General features: G+C 39.4%; 4 protein-coding genes across 7 annotated transcripts; 2 read left to right on the top strand and 2 right to left on the bottom strand.

Annotated features, from left to right (window-relative positions):
• The first annotated feature begins 4971 nt into the window (after positions 1-4971).
• LOC106304970 (nuclear nucleic acid-binding protein C1D) lies at positions 4972-7836 on the top strand. 4 transcript variants are annotated; one of them, XM_013741348.1, is made up of 6 exons: positions 4980-5330; positions 5444-5499; positions 5569-5623; positions 6782-6862; positions 6942-7172; positions 7629-7836. In XM_013741348.1, exons 1-6 carry the CDS (start codon positions 5099-5101, stop codon positions 7724-7726), a joined length of 753 nt encoding a protein of 250 aa, XP_013596802.1. In that variant the 5' UTR covers positions 4980-5098; the 3' UTR covers positions 7727-7836. The 4 variants fall into 4 exon arrangements, with proteins under 4 accessions (XP_013596801.1, XP_013596803.1, XP_013596802.1 ...); XM_013741350.1 differs by having other exon boundaries at positions 4985-5330; positions 6942-7203; XM_013741347.1 differs by having other exon boundaries at positions 4972-5330; positions 5444-5623.
• On the bottom strand, positions 7817-8658 carry LOC106304972 (early nodulin-like protein 3). Its single transcript, XM_013741351.1, has 2 exons — positions 8386-8658; positions 7817-8301 (listed from the first exon to the last, which is right to left on the bottom strand). The coding sequence occupies exons 1-2, from the start codon at positions 8576-8578 to the stop codon at positions 7922-7924; spliced, it is 573 nt and encodes a 190-aa protein (XP_013596805.1). The 5' UTR covers positions 8579-8658; the 3' UTR covers positions 7817-7921.
• A 962-nt stretch (positions 8659-9620) lies between these two features.
• On the top strand, positions 9621-12238 carry LOC106304967 (phospholipase D Z-like). The gene is made up of 7 exons (XM_013741344.1): positions 9621-9909; positions 10189-10393; positions 10494-10695; positions 10762-10955; positions 11037-11193; positions 11286-11450; positions 11527-12238. Exons 1-7 carry the CDS (start codon positions 9753-9755, stop codon positions 11974-11976), a joined length of 1530 nt encoding a protein of 509 aa, XP_013596798.1. The 5' UTR covers positions 9621-9752; the 3' UTR covers positions 11977-12238.
• Positions 12239-14711: 2473 nt separating this feature from the next.
• Positions 14712-16764, bottom strand: LOC106304969 (CBL-interacting serine/threonine-protein kinase 25). The gene has a single exon (XM_013741346.1). It carries the CDS (start codon positions 16251-16253, stop codon positions 14886-14888), a length of 1368 nt encoding a protein of 455 aa, XP_013596800.1. The 5' UTR covers positions 16254-16764; the 3' UTR covers positions 14712-14885.
• Positions 16765-17030: the final 266 nt, after the last annotated feature.

Genomic DNA, 17030 nt, shown 5'->3' with positions numbered 1-17030 from the left:
TCCGGAAGTATGTTGGATCCGAGAACAGCTCTTTTTGTTGCGGGATTTGATTGAGCTGAGTAGGTAGTGGAGTGGCCACAGGGTTGCAGTCTGACATTGCCGCCACATCGAGTATGTCCTCAGCATACTGCTGCTGGTTGAGGAAGAGACCATTAGCATGGAAGGTCGCTTGAATGCCAAGAAAGTAGTGCATTTGCCCCAAGTCCTTCATCTTGAATTGCTTGCTGAGTTCATCCAAGAATGTCTCCATGACTGATGAGGTGTTTCCGGTGATCAGCATATCGTCAACGTAGAGAAGAAGCATGATGACATTCTTCCCATGAGAGTAGATGAAGAGAGAGGGGTCTTTATAACTGCAAACGAACCCAAACTCGATGAGATAGTTACTGAATTTATCGAACCAGGCGCGGGGAGACTGCTTCAAGCCGTAGAGAGCCTTGTGAAGAAGACACACGTGATTGGGTTTGGTCTTGTCTACAAAGCCGACTGGCTGCTTCATGTAAACTGTCTCACTCAAGTCGCCGTGGATAAAGGCGTTTTTAACGTCCATTTGTCGAATGTGCCACTTCATGACTGTAGCTGTATGCAGGATCATATGAACCGTGGCAGATCGCACCACAGGACTGTATGTCTCAAGGTAATCAACTCCTTCTAATTGATTGTACCCTTTAGCCACTAGTCTTGAGCGTAGGGACTTGACCGTGTCGTCAGCGTTTAGTTTGACCCGATAAACCCATCGATTCCCTAACACGTTTGTTCCCTCTTTATAGGGAACGAGAGACCATGTTTTTGTTTCTTCCCAGTTGCCAATTTCTTCATTCATGGAGGCATTCCATCCAGGAGGGCTTAATGCTTCAGCCAGCGTTCGAGGTTCAGTGTATGACGCCTTCTGTGTAAGTAATGCATAACGCGGGTTTGGTTTGACTATTCCGTCCTTAGCTCTTGTGATCATTGGGTGAGATGTTGATTGTGTAGGAACTCCAACTGATGTTGTCTTGCCTTGCGTAGGTACATAGCTGTTGCCTATAGAAGCAGGATCTAAGCCTGACGTACACTCACAACTATGTCCCACACAAGGAGTAGAACCAGTAGAGGAGGCTGGAGTTGCGGTTGTGGAGGACAAAGGTGGAAAGTCTGAAGCTGTGAACAGAGACGCTTGCATGAATTCTTGCGGAGGAGCAGGAGAGAAGGGTGGAGCAGCGGGCTTCGAAACAACAGGTGACACAGGCAACACACTCTTCTGCCAAGCCGTAGCTAAGGGAGTCTTGGGAGAAGGGTGCAGCTCTGAGTATTCTTTGCTAAAGGGAAAATGTTTCTCGTCGAAGATAACATGGCGCGAGATATACACTCTTCCAGTAGCAGGAAGTAAGCATCTGTATCCTTTATACTTTTCATTATAGCCTAGAAAGACACATTGTAGAGATCTTGGATCAAACTTGTGATGGCCATAGTCTCGGAGCATTGGATAACAAGCACATCCAAAAACTCTAAGTGATCTGTAATCCGGCTTTCTCTGATGTAGTAGCTCGTAGGGACTGTGAGAGCCTTCAAGAGCCGTGTGAGGTAGAAGGTTGCTGAGGAAATTAGCAGTGAAGAAGGCTTCTACCCAATACTTCTGAGGTAATTTGCTGTAAAACATCAGCGAGAGACCAAGTTCCGTTATTTGTTTGTGTTTACACTCTACTAAGCCATTTTGTTGTGGCGTGTAGGGACAAGAGATATGCTGTTGGATTCCAGAGGTTTGAAGAAGAGTGAGGAAGGGGTTACTGATGAATTCACCTCCTCCATCGCATTGAAAGGTTCCAATGGTGGTTTGAAATTGGTTTTGAACCAGGGTTTGGAACTTAACAAAGGTATGATGGAAATCTGATTTATTCTTCATAGGGAAAAACCAACAGAATCTTGTGAAATGGTCTACAAAGATGACATAATATCTAAATCCTTGCACAGACAACACCGGTGATGGTCCCCAGAGGTCACTGTGGATACGCTCTAGCGGTCTTGTTGCTACAAAGGAGGACGCTTCAAAAGGTAAACGAGAACTCTTCCCAAGTTGACATGCCTCACAGAGACTCTTGGTGCTTTTATTGATGAAGATAGACTTATTTGCAGATAGTTGCTGTAGAACGTGAGGATTGGGGTGTCCTAACCGCTGATGCCATATCTCATCTGAGGTGGAGACTTGTCACGAGGAGAAGAACACCTGTTGAGGAGATTCTGGCAGCTTATAGAGGCCCTTATTACGGCTTCCTCGAAGAAGAAGCTGTTTGGTTCCCTTATCAAACACACGGACATCATCACAATCAAAGACAAATGCACAAGGGTAATCCACAGTAGCCTTTGATACTGACATAAGTGATTTCGCAATATCAGGACACACTAGAACATCAGTGAGAGGAAGAGTACCTGACGTGGTAGCAATAGATGCAGAGCCGGTGTGAGTGATAGGCAGGAACTCGCCGTTGCCAACCATGACAAAGTCAGATCCTGTGTAGGCCTGAGAATACTGCAGGTGGTGAGGGGAGTTCGTGACGTGAGACGTAGCTCCGGAGTCAGGGAACCACTCGTGACCAGTAGAGTTTGTGACATCAGGAATGCGAAGAGCTGCTAGTGCATTGTGAACATCCTCCGTCTGATAGGTGTTATCAAAACGGTGCCAGCACTTCAGAGCATGATGTCCAACGCGACCACAGATCTGACAAACCGGTCTTGCTTCAGATTCGGAGGAGACAGAGGAGTTGGAGGAGGGAGACAAATGTTGATGAAAGCCTCGGCCCCTCGTGGAGTAGTTTCCTCTGCCTCGACCTCTTCCACGGTGAGAGTTGCCTCGTCCTCTGTTAGAGTAGAACGCCAAATGAGGAGTAACGGAGCTCTGGCTTGCGTAACTCTGAAGGCGGTCATCATAGCTTGTGAGACGTGGGACAACTTCTTCAAAGGTCGGAGTTGGGAAGGAATCCATAGAGCTCTCAATGGTGGTTTTGATAGGCTCAAAGTCTCTGTTTAACCCATGAAGCGCTGCAAACACTTTCATGCGTTCTGGAACGGGACTACCAATGGAGGAGAGCTGAGAACAGATGTTCTTTATTTCCTTCAGGTACTCATCCATTGGCTTCTCAGCTTTCGACATAGTTTGAAGCTTTCTCTGGAGCTCAAACAGGCAAGAGCTTGTGGAGCGGTTGTAGTGGCTAGCGAGAGAGTTCCAGACTTCCAGAGACGTTGAGCAGTCTATGACTACACTGAGGATGTCTTCAGAGAAGGAGCCAAGGAGCCAAGATTTCACCATTTGGTCTGTTTGAAACCATCGGTGGTAATCAGGGTGCGGAGCTTCATCGTTGTTGCCGTTGATGTTTGGAACAGGGATGGTAGCGGGTGGTTGAGGAGTCTGACCAGTAACGAAGCCGAGCAGTCCTTGGCCGTTGAGAAACGCCTCAAACTGCGACTTCCAAAGGATGTAGTTACGATCAGTAAGAGTGACCGTAACACAGTTGGTGATGTTGAAAGAGGGTGGTTTAAACACCTCCATAGCCATCGCATCCAAGGAGCTATCCCTGATGCTCTGATACCATAAAGGAAAGTGAAGAAGCTAGAGTTTTGCTGAATAACTTTCTTATTTTCTTGATTTGGTTTGATAAAAAGTTGATCTATTTATGCAGGAAATGTAAAACCCTAGAGCACGCACATGTGTCATCATCAGGTGTCTATGAGATCATCTAAGGCTGAGAATGGATTTGACAGCTCGATCATATGCGCTCCTTCAGTCGTACAAGTAGCAGCTGGCTTGTGTACGCTGCTTTTGGTGATCGTCGACCGTTGAGAGCTTTGTTGACTGGATGATGACAAAACCTTGACAGGCTGCTTGCTGGGCCTATGCGGAACTTGGGTTTTATCATCAGACGGAATCAGAATGGCCTTGCCCTTCTGTTCTGCAGTGAAGCGTTTTGGCAAAACCGTGTCGTTTTGCTCACTTGCCGGTAGAGTTCCTATACTCTCTCCTTGGTTGATGATTTCCGTGGTGGACTTTGGCTGTGGGTTTCCCCACGGTTTCGCTTTTTAGCTGATTCTCGAGATTCGTCAGGCCTCTCCTTCACCGACCCTGACTTAAACTATATATTTTAAAATATTTAGTTATGTCAAACGTCTACGATCCAAAGAACATCCAAAGAACCCAGATCTGCGTATCCAAACATGAACCCTATGTTTCCAAACATTTTCTCCTTTGATATAATGTAGAAATATTAAACGATTTTGGTATAACTAAACTAACCTATGAAACATTTTATATATTTTAAATCAAATTTTGAAAAGTTAAGAATTTAACTAAATATTTTAAGAGTTAAGATATCTTGTACATTCGTGTGATTGAAATAATGTGGGTTGCTAAAATATAAAAAGATAACGATTGTTGTTATAATAATTGTTGGAAATCGTGGTTATTTATTAAAATGTAATAAGTTTTAAGTTGTTGCTATAATAAAAGCATGTTATGTTATTTGGTTTTATATTATAGGTTGTACTAAAAAATGAAAGGTTACAAACAACTTTTATAGGTAGATTTTTTAGGACTCTTTCTCTTTTAATAGTATTGATCTCGCTATTTAAGCTAAATTCCTAAATTATTTTCAAAAGTAGATAAATGAATTTGATCAAACCTTTGTTCCTCGTCCGGTCCATTGTCAAAGTTGGGTACGTACACAATCATTACCCTTGAGATCCTCGTCATCAACCTTACAAGTTATCCCACCAGTATTCTCGCTTCCTGGAGAGTAGCTCTTCTTGTGTACATGGTCAGCTTCGTCATCCTCTCTAACCCATTTTGAAGCTGTCAATATATAAAGGTCATTCTTCAAGGCTTAACTATCAGTCGGGGCAATCGAGATGGGTGACGACGGCCCTTTAACGGCCCATTTCTGACTGACCATTATGACAGCATCTTGATATCGCTGACGTCACTCTTCCCGATTGCGTTTCAGAAACGCCTCTCTATTTATAAAAAAAAAAAAAAAAAGAATTCAACAAATAGTCTACCGCCGCCGCCGCAAACCTAGCTCTCCGCCGCCTTGTTGTTCCCAACTCTGTCTAACTCTTCAGTTGATTAAGGATGGAAGGAGGAGGTGAAGGAAGTAGCAGCGCCGCCCCAGCAGCAGCAGGAGTAGTTCCGAAATCAGCGATGGAGGCTGTGAAACAAGCGCTGGCTCACCTCGAGGAGCTCAAACCGCAGCTCGAGGAGATGCTCTCTCTAGCTCAGCCAGAGGTTCTTGCTCAAATGCAGCCGCTGAAGCGAGCTAAGGTCACGTACATGCTCGCCGAAGCCACCACAACAATCTTCAATCGTAACCCTCCTCCTCCCCCTCCTCCTTCGTTCTTACTATGAGATTGAAAAGTTTGTTCCTTTGTGGGATATATATAAATGTGTTGTTGTGGCTTTTTTTTTTTTGTTTTACAGTGAGGTTGAGATGTACAGGTGTTAATCCCGACGATCACCGTGTCAAATCTGAAATTGTAATGTCTTTTGGCTATTCGTTTTTGTTTGTTGATGAAAATGACATCTCTTTGGCTGTTTTTTTGCAGGAGAGGCTTGACGTCTACAAAGACAAGTTTCAGCGGTGTATGGATCGCAGTAAAGGTAAACACTAGTTTCTTTAGAAAGATCAAAACTTGTTTACTTATGTCTGTTGACTCGATGGATCGAGTATTTGGGTTTGTTGAAACTTTTGTTTCAGTTTGAATTGGTGATTGTGTGGTCGTGTGGACAAAAACAAGTTTTATCTCTTAGCCAAGCCTCATTTAGCTTATAAAGTTGCTGCCTTAGAGAATTGTTCTCTTAGTTTATAAATTTCTTAGCCTGTCTTATTTTATGGAGAAAGGTAGGCGCTATTGCTAGGCGATGGTTAGGCGTCTTATAGAGAATTATTGTTTAGCTGATTTTTTGGACGCTTACACCAATCTCCTTAAAAATCATTCTGGAAAAAATCGTTTCATTTAGATCCAATTTACCGAAGCGCTGCCTACACCGGTTTTTAGAACACTGCTGTAAACGGAGTCCTATTTTTCTAATTTTTCTAGAGACCTGCATTTCTGACCTTGTATTGGATTATCTATGTTTGTTAGTTTCATTGTGCTATAAGAGTGTTAGCCATAACTTCTCGTAGATATAATGTTTTTTTTCGTTGATAGATTTTTTTATTGCATACACCCATCTTAAATGCAGGGGAGTAGTATGTCAACTTTGTATACTGAAGTGGTGTTTCCATTGGAAGGCTTATCATATTCTCTCCTGCCTAATCCATTGTTCTGCGCTTTAGCTTTTCGTCACCTTGACTTATTTCATCTACCTATATCATCTTTAATTTCCAATTTGCTTCTATAAAAAAAACTGTTACATTCCATTTGGGACACCTTAGTCTGTTGAAATCAAATAAACTTCTTTGTTTGCTATATTTCCCAAATTGATTGATGCTCAACTTACTTTTATAAAACTTATAAGATCTGTTTCATTGAATTCTTGTTAGCAAGCCATTTTCCCTTTTTGTTGAAGATCCATTTGTTTTTTTTGTCTACAACAGTTTTACATGGTTTGGGCCTCGCTTCGCTCGGTACGAAGCGAGGCCCAAACCATGTAATATAAATCCCTCCCAACGGAAATCGAACTTGTGACGGTTTTATCTTGTTTAGGAATTTTTTTTATTCAGTTGGATTTTGTTTAGAGACTGAATTGCTACCTTTAATTCAATGCCTTATCCGCTATATGATGTCTTATTCGTTTCTCTCCATTTTATCGTAGAACCATTGCGTCCGACTACAGTCTTAAACCGTCAGGCAGCTACCCGTTTCATCGAACATTCTCTGCCTGATCTTTCATCTGGTAAGCTTTTATACAGTTATACAGTTTTCGCTTTCCTACCTTCCTTGTTTCTCTAACAACCGTTGCTAAATGAATGCAGCTCAAAGGCAAAACATTAGGGACCTCAGCAAAGGAGAGAAATCAAGGATGAGGTATTCAGAAACATCTGCAAAAAAGAGGAAATACCAATCAAATGAGAAACAGTCTGTTCGATCTGCTGCAAAGGAATTTCTTGAAAAGGCAGCTCGTGAGCTTAATGGTAACAATGAAAATGGTTTGAAGGGCCCTCTAATGGCGGCAGCTGAGGGTACTTCAGATGATGTTGAAATGGGTACAGCCTGATTTTCCAAATATATATCATGGTAGCGTTCTCTTGTCCAAGTTATAAATTGCCCTCTTCTTATTATCTCTGACCACCTGAATGCAATCTCTAGAATTGACATAATTGTGCTAATTTAATGAGTTTGTGATATATTGGGAAACTGATAGTGAGTTTAAAGTAGATACAGGGAAATAAACATATAGTTTCTTATAGATAGAATCTCAAGCTATTATATCCCATAATAACAACACTGTTATTTTTCCGAATAATGTAGCCTCTTTATGAGTTGTTCTTACTTCTCGTGATGATATAACTTTGGTATTCAGACCACCGGGCAAGTGTTTTTTGTTGGCCCCTTGAGGGTTGAAATGAATCAGTATCATTTATGTTCTATTAAGTCATTGCATATGTCACTTGTTTGCAAAACTCTTGGTCCTTTTAAATCTTTCTGTTCATCTTTTGCAGCTGCTGATCTTTTTGGATTGTGTCTTCGGCATTCGTCGTCCTCATCACCATCTTTTTTTCTGAGAGAAGTTTGTTTTCTCAACTCATCTTATCTTTGATGGTGTCTTTTAAAATTTATTATGGACCTATATAAGTCAGGGTTGGTGTATGTTGTAGATTGCATTTTGTTAGCAACTGATCTCATAATCTCTTAGAAGTTCGTCTAATATATATTCGGAAATACACCATTGTCAAAAAGCCAAAAGAATTTTAACCGAAAGAATATAAACCAGAGATGGAATCTAAACAGTCTATTATTGGTAGAGCAGAACAATTGCTAATCCAACAAATCCAAAAACTCCAATTCTTCTGGTCAAAGAAGAAGCTGAACCGGTTGCAGGCAGAACAGCTGGCGCTCCCAAAAGAGCATGAGAAGGTGCTGGAGAAGGAGCAGAACCGGTGAAGAAACCACCAGTGTGGCCACCACGAGAAGACATGACAACAACGTGAAGCTTCTCACCTTCCACACAGTTGCTTTTGGTGCCGCTGATGAAGAAGAAAGAACCAGATCTATCTAGCTTCACCTTGGTGTCTCCATTGCTGTAATTAGCTGCTGGATTCGTGGTGTTGCAGTTAATGTAAGCTTCTTTAGTCACTTGCAGAACCGAGTCCTTTTCTCCATCGTACTTCCACACTGCGTTTAACACATTCACATAAGGTTATGAACTTTAAAGACAAAACGAAGGAGATGTGTTGTTTGGATAGTGAAAAAACTCACCGAGAGAATCGCCGACGTGAAACCGCAAACTCTCAGCCCATTTGTTGAGGGATTCAGAAGGTGAAGAAGGGATTTTCCAGGCGCTGGATTTGCCTCCGACCAGAATCTCTTTGCAACAGGCGAGATCAGCCAACAACAACAGTAAGCAGAAGAAGTATAGACAGGAAGTCTCAAGTACAGTTGTCCGAGCCATTAGAGTTAAGTTGAGTATGAGACAGAGAGAGAGAGAGAGAGATGAGACTGATGTGGCTTAAGTGAGTCTGTTGTGAATGAATGATTGGATGTGTATATATAGAGGAAGAAACTAGCCGTTTGGAAGTAAATGGTGCTACTCTGCTTGTCCTAACGGTTATTTATAACGGTCAAGTCCCTTACTAAGTCTCTCTTCCAAGAAAAAAAAAGTAGAAAAAAACATTTTTTTTTAAAACGGTCGGAGACAGACATTAAAAGAAGCATTATATTGGCATTTACCTGAGATGTTCTGCTCTAACCCATAATAAAACTTCTACGTCATTTTCTGGTTAATTTTGTTTACACGAACAATAACACAATGAGATTTAAAATAATTAATTCCATCCGAAAATATTTATAATAATTTTAATATCAATATAATTTAGGGTAAATCTCCAAAATAGCATATTTCTAAGTTTATGTCACAAAAATAGCTCTCAAAAACTAAAATGATCAAAATAGCATTTTATCTTTTGAAAAATTTAAATTTTTTTTTATTTTTCAAAATTTGAAATCTTATCCCAAAATCCCAAAATCCCACTCCCCAACTCTAAACCCTAAAACCTAAACTCTAAACCCTAAACCCCAACCCTAAACTCTAAACCCTAAACCCTAAATCCTAAACCCCACCCCTTAACTCTAAACCCGTCTAAATTAATTTACCATAAGTATATATTTATCTCTTTTGATAAAACATTAAGTGCTATTTTGGTCATTTTTATTCTTATAGGCTATCTTTATGACAAAAATTTTTTTAGTGCTATCTTAGTCATTTTCTCTATAATTTATAATAATTTAATATCAATACAATTTAATAATTTAAATGACAAAAGAGAAAGAAAATATGCAATTAAGACACAAACTATACAAAATTTATGTCCAAAAGCTTTTTTGGTTACTTTCTTAATTATTCTAGATATTTTTTTTTAGTTATTGAGGGTGATATCCTTGACGTTAATAACTTCAAATTTGCGATGTGTGAAGCATTGACTTTTCAAGATCAAAATTTATCCGTAAAAGAATATTCGGTCGGTGCTCACAAACTATAATGCGTTCTCATATGTTCTCTTGAGTCTTCTTGATGATGAACAGAAAAGTGCTGCTGAATCCATACGTGGCCACTCAAAGAGAGAAAGATGAGGAGAGTGCTTCTATACTCATTCGTTTTGGTTCTAGCTTGCCTCTCCCTACCACGTTTTGTAGAATCTTCCGACCGATGCAAAGCTTGGCTAGTTCAGTCCATCCCCACTGACATGCCCGAGCTTCCTCTCATCCCTGGTGTACTTTCCACAGGTTATTATTCAATATTACTATTTACTCTGTTTTAGTGTTTTCTCCCCTAGAAAAATCTGCAAATTTGTGGTTAGATTCTATCAAAAGTCTGGATTTGAAGTAAAGGGTTTTCTTATAGAAGGATGCAGAATCATTTCGTTGCTTGTATTCAGAGAAAGATTGTTTTTTTCCAAAAAAAAAACTCTGTTTTTGATAACTTCCCGGGAAAAGTTGGATACTTTGTTAGTTATTATTACAAAGACCAGATCTTTATTTGTTTTAATGTCTGGTAGTGTGCAGGTGATGTGTTTCAGTGGCTTGCAAACAACTCAACAAGATCACTTGACATCATAGCACAGTACTGGCAGCTTCTTGCTAATCCAAAGGATCCTCGTTCTGGCGATTTCGGTTACTCCGATTCAGATTTGCAGCAGTTTGGAGCTCATCTTGGCTCTCTAGTTTACAAATCCATCGACAATGCTGCTAACCGTAACGTTAGCATCAGGTAAATCACTACGAGAACACACAGTTTCTTTGTCTAAACCTGCATAGTTAAGATCATTTCTTGGAGCCAATTGTTTTGAGTCATAAATGTTTGTGCATAGACTATTATCTCATTCAGGAGTATATCCAGAGTACACCAAAGAACCATCTGATCTTGCTTATGGAAGACCAAACGTGAAGAACGTGACTTTGCTACTAAGCAAATGGTACGGCTCAGGGATTGTTCATGCCAAAGTTTGGATTTCGGATGATCGCGACGTGTATATTGGATCTGCCAACAATGATTGGAAGTCGCTAACTCAGGTAATGTCTAAAACATATGCACATTGGAACCGTGTAGAACAATGTCAACTCTTTGGATGTTGCTAGGTGAAAGAAGTTGGCATCTACTTAAGTGGATGTTCACGAGTTGCTCGAGAGATCAAAACTTATTTCGATAGCTTGTGGAGATTAGCCTCTCTTGACTCTTCAGTTCACACAAGAAATGTATCAGATCAACAATGGCTGATCAATAGAACTGTTCCATGCTGGTCACGTTTTATACCTAGCAAAGCAAGTTGCAAGTAATGTTACACTAAACCTAAAAACAATATTCTTTTTTTCTTTCTTATCTTACTAGAGAATATTTTTTTTTTCTTTTTCAGGTCACCTCTTCCAAGTTACATAGACACACCCAATGTTTCACCAGGCTATCCTCCACTATCTGATCCTGAGATGTTCAATATCGACATCGAAACTCTCCCTAGAAACCATTCTTGTCAAGAAATGCAACCGAGTTATCTTTCTTTTGCACCACCAGAGGTTAAAGAAAAACAAGAAAATTTTAGAACACTTCAACACTCTTTGCTCTTGTATATATATATGATATGGTTTTGGCTTTCTTGAAAATGTAGCTTTTGTTTGGAAAGCATCAATCTGATGAACAAGGGTGGGTAGATACAATTAAATCAGTAGTGGAAGGAGGAACAGTGAGGATCAATACAATGGATTGGCTTGGTCAGTCTCAGTACACTAATCCCACGGTTTACTGGTCATCACTTTCTTCTGCCGTTTCCGAGGTACTAAACCTGTTCTTAATGATCTTATACTCGCCTGAAAATGCAAGAATATGAAAAACATAAGTTGACTTCGCAGGTTGTCTTCGCCAAGAAAGCCAAAGTGAAGATCCTAGTAGCATATTGGGGTCATTTCATTCAGGCCACTGATGGTTACTTGAGGTCGCTGCTTTACTCCAATGTTCTTTGCTCATCTTCCTCTGTGCAAAGTAAATGTTTTGGCCAATTGGAGATCAGATACTACATGGTTCCTGGTTTTAACAAGACAGGACCTGCTGTCAGAAACGGGACTAAAACCGGAAACATGTTTCCAGGTTACACGATGGTGAATCATGGGAAGTATGTGGTCAGTGACGTTAGGGCTCACATAGGAACCAGTAATCTCGTTTGGGACTATTTTTATGCGACAAGTGGTGTGAGCTTTGGAACGTACAATACAGAGATTGCGTTGAAGCTTCAGGAGATCTTTGATGCAGATTGGAACTCTCCCTATGTAGTTCCAGTTCAAGAATTTGGACAAGATGTTTAAAATACTACTCCTTGCAGATAAGTCTTCCATTTATATCAGATTTCAAACTTAGGGCATACTTCAGACAAATGTTTAGGAATGATCATTCTAAATTCTGATAGTTTCTCATTGATTAACTATGTCCAAAACCTTAGTCTACATTGATGTGTTACCGAATAATAAACTTACATACACACAAATCAATCTATCAGAATTATAAACCGTGTAAAGGAGTATTTTTTTTATTGATCTTACATTAATGTAAATACACTATTTTGGATGATCACACAACTTTTGGAAAGAGAACAATAGAAGTTACTGAAATCTTTTCATGCCTAAGTATAAGAATCCCTAAGGTCAAAAAGACTTCTATTACATGGATTCATCCAACACATGAGCAACACAATTTATGGAGTCCATTATTTTAAACACGATGGTAAAGGATATATGATTGTGCTTGTAAACATGGTCTAGTTGGGGATATTTTCGGTATAGTATTAAAGAAATATTGGACGTAGCATGTTGTGTAGGACTTACATTTTGGTTGGAGTAGGACCGAAGGAAGGTCGTTGGTATTAGAAATGAACAAAAGACACAGAGACACATAAATAGATAGATTGACACATGAAATGGGGCCGACATCAGATGACGGGTAAGCAGTTAGGTAATTAGTACCACACATTGCCTTCATCCTTATTCAATCTGTTATACGTCACTGTTCCTTTGTCTTGCACCACACACACCCACCGGCTTAGGATATATAGCAGAAACCAAATTGTTGTGGACCGAGCCGTTTTTGTGTGTATATGATATATCTAGAGTACAAGAAATATATTTGTTTGGGTTATTATAGCTAATTGTGGAGTTGATTCCGTGTTTCTTTAGTTTAATAATGTTGGATGAAAATAACCTTATTTTTGGGGGATAGAGTTTGGTGGTCCAGTGATAATGTTGGTGCATGTTCCATCTATTTTAGCTCGACTTGTATTCCATGCATCGAGGCTAAACAATGCATGATTGATTCATAACACCCACAAAGAGTATCTTTTCACTTTTTTTTTATCTCATTTTTTGTATATAGTCATTTCTCTTTTTATTTTTCATTATAGCCCATGCATGGGTTATATGACATTTACGACAACAATTCTTACACGATAGGGTTTACTTTTTGAGTCATCTATTATTTTGATATGTTATGACGATTTGATCACTCCTTTCTGTCATTTATGATGATTAGATTTTCTTAAGAATTGTTGATCGATGCAACAACTACTAGTCCGGTCACGTTTTTTTTTTTAAATTCTATCTTTGATTTGTAAGAGATTTCTACAAACTATTAATCTGTATATACTCTCTTATTTGCAGTAAGAAAGATGATAAGTGTAGAATCAACAATTCGTATAATTCTAAGTAACATATTGTATATCTATTATTTAGCAATCTAGATTTCTGATCTTATGTTATATTGTTGCCTCTAATCTTTTTTTATGTTATATTGTTATGTCTAATCTAAAAAGAAAATTGTAGCTCAATCTAACGCATTTTACGGACCGATATCTTAACGCTTGTAATTTGTGCATATATCACTTTTCCAGAATGTTTGCATTACGCAATAATAGATGCAATGACAATTAAACAATTGGACTCGTCGAAGTGTCATGATGTATCTTCCTCGTTTAAAATGGCTTTTGTCGTGAATTTGTTCTTTGAAATTACTCTTTCTATAATTTGACTTTGTAATACAAGGAAAGGTGTGTTGTTTTGGACTCTCTACGACACAAACACGTGCCGGTTCTTATCAAAACTCACCAATTATCTGCAAGTTTTGTGTCCGGTACTTTTTCTCCATCACGCAAGCTAACGTTATCGTATCCACTAGTCCAATCGTTATGTGTCGCTAATTTGTAGTTAAACCACTCGCCCACTGAAATCTGTCTGTAATTATACTGGCGGTGAACAACAAAATGTTAGTATTAAATATGTCCTGGACTTGGTCAAAGTAACGTATTTCATTTTCAAAAGTTATTAAATTAATTGTAATATTAAAGAAAATATGCATATGCTGAGTGACACAATATCTCAATTAACTAAACAGGAAAAATGACTCACGAAGTTCTTGTAGTTAACGTTAAATCATGTGCTAAAAATGACAAAATGTCATTGATTAGTAGTGCTACTAGATATTTTGATATACTGTTACGTGAATACAATAAGCATTAGTTAGATTCAACCGGACTTTAAATATCTCATGTAAAGCTTTAAAGTTAAATTTCCATTTTTCCATTTTTCTATTTTATAACATGTTTAAATATTATAAATTACAGATAAACAAAAAAATTGACATATTAGTACATATTTATGTTTTTGAATCCCCCCTTAATTGACATTTTGAAGAACATTTATCATGTTATTTATCATGTTATATGCTTTCTACATGATATTTTGATATGAAATGATTTACCTAAAAAAATTATTTACTAAATAGTCAGAAATGAAAATACACACTAACAACAAAATTCCAGTTATTTTCATAAGATTTTCTATTGGCTTATGTCAAGTATTTCATATTAACTTTATTAGTTATTTTGTCAGCTTTAATATATGTTTGGCCTAAGTCATTCCTAAAATTAAAGCAAACCACATTAGTAGCAGTTATGCAACATACTACTAGCTAGTACACAACTTCAATTTAATATAAAATCTCTTGTAATTCTTCATACAATAGAGGTTAAAAGTTAAAACTATACATTCGCATATTCATGTAAAACATTAAACAAACATTAAATGTGATACTAAAATGTATGACTAATTTAAGTTGCTTAAGGTGATAAAGGGTCCCTATATAAACACCACGATTTACAAAATCTTCCCGAGTCTAATAACAAGCCGGCGATTAAACAAACAAAATTTACAGCTTCACATTACTATCATTATATTCTCTCACAGTCACTACCAGAGTTTTCATCGCTAATATAATTATTAATATTACTGTCATCAATAATAATATTATTATTATTATTGCTGTCACCGTGCCACGACCACACGATGTCCTTCAACGCCGGCCTGACTTGCTCCTCATACAACTTGTTATACTCCAGAGTGTCTCCAGCCGATTTACACAGCTCCACGACGGCAACCTCCGGCGCAACCTCGAAAACCTCCGCCGTCACCGATATCTGCCCCTTCCTCCCCTCCGTCTTCCCCTGCATCCTGACCTTGAAATCCTTCGTCCTCTTCACCTTCATCCCTATCTCCTTCCCGATCCCTTCGATCTTCGCCACAATCTCCGCCGCAGACCACCGCGACGTGAACATGGACCTCACCTTCCTCTTGCTCTCGAACAGACTCGACAGATCGAACCCCGACGACATCGAGGAGATGAACTGGAACGCGTTGAAAAACTTCGGCGACACCGCCGCTCCGTCCTCCTCCTCCTCCAATTCGTTTCCCGGCGAGTTAATCGCCGCGATCATCGGAGCTTTGAAGGTTTTCCGAAACCACGGCGTACGCGTGATCGCCGGAATCGAGATCCGTTTCTCGGGATCGACGACGAGGAGCTTCGAGATCAGCCTCCTCGCTTCCGGCGAAAACCACGGAGGAAAATCGAACTCCGCCTTGAAGATCTTTCGATACATGTTCATGAGATTCTCTTCCTGAAACGGAAGGTATCCAGCGAGGAGCACGTACAAAACGACGCCGCACGACCAAATATCCGCTTTCGCTCCGTCGTATCCCTTCTTTCTTAAAACCTCGGGCGCCACGTAAGCAGGCGTCCCGCACTGAGTGTGTAGCAACCCGTCTTGGAGAAGCTGCTCGGGCAAGGCCGAGAGTCCGAAGTCGGAGACCTTGAGATCTCCGTTCTCGTCGACGAGGAGATTCTCCGGCTTCAGATCGCGATGGGAGACGCCCCTGCTGTGGCAGAAATCGACGGCCGAGATCAGCTGCTGGAAGTATCTGCGCGCCGCGTCTTCCTTGAGTTTCCCTTTGACGACTTTGGCGAAAAGCTCGCCGCCTCTGACGAACTCCATCACGAAGAAGATCTTGGTCTTGGTCGCCATGACTTCTTTGAGCTCGACGATGTTGGGGTGGCGGACGAGCCTCATGATGGAGATCTCGCGCTTGATCTGATCCATCATACCGGGGCGTTTCATGACGTGGTCTTTGTTGATGATCTTGATCGCCACGCTCTCGCCGGTGGTGATGTGTTTTGCGTGGTAGACTTTGGCGAAGGTTCCTTTGCCTAGAAGCCTTCCTATTTCGTATTTCCCGAACAGAACAACGCGCCGTTCTTCCTCCATTTACAAATCGAACGTTTACGTGATATTTGATAAAAGAGAAAAAAAACTCAGATGAAGAGAAGATTAGGAGTTGGGAAAAGGAAAAGGTATGGTTGATGCATGAGGAAACCATGAGCATATGCTAACGTTACAGAAGTGGAATGATTCCATATTCTGCAAAAACAGTTATTACCAGAGAGAGAGAGAGAGAGAGGGATGGTGATGAAACAATGATAGAAGGTTGAATTGGTGGTTTGGTTTATAAGAAACTCGACGGCCCCTTGGAAAATATATATTCAGTGGGGTTAATAGAGATTCCCACAGGAAAGAAACTCTTAAATCAAGCTAAGCCGCGGTTTAGAGATGCAGATTATATAGGAGTATATTCTCTTTGAGGAAAATCGTATTTTAAACCCAGAGAGTGTCACATTCTTGCACTAACGTTTTTTACTAGCATTTTAAACTTTGAAAGCGACATTTTTATCATAACATTGGAAGTTTACTTGTTTACTGTTCATTTTGTGATGACGTGTCGGTTTTTTTTTCTTTTTAAAAAAAATAAAATACATAGAAAATTCAAAAAAATTTGAAAAAATCAATTTTTTTTGAAAAATTCAAAAATATAAAAATAACATTTCAAAATTAAAAATAAAATAAAATATTTTAAAAAAATTAATCCAATTATAAACCAATAAATATATATAATATAATAACTTGAATGGCGATACTAGATTCTGTTTTTTGGGTTTTTGATTTTTTTTTTTAAATTTTGATTTATTAATACTTAACTTATTAAAC

This window comes from Brassica oleracea, chromosome C7 (assembly GCF_000695525.1).
Source record: "Brassica oleracea var. oleracea cultivar TO1000 chromosome C7, BOL, whole genome shotgun sequence".
In the NCBI taxonomy this organism is placed as follows: domain Eukaryota; kingdom Viridiplantae; phylum Streptophyta; class Magnoliopsida; order Brassicales; family Brassicaceae; genus Brassica; species Brassica oleracea.
The sequence above is the reverse complement of the archived record's forward strand: the minus strand, read 5'-3'. Positions and strand labels throughout refer to the sequence as shown.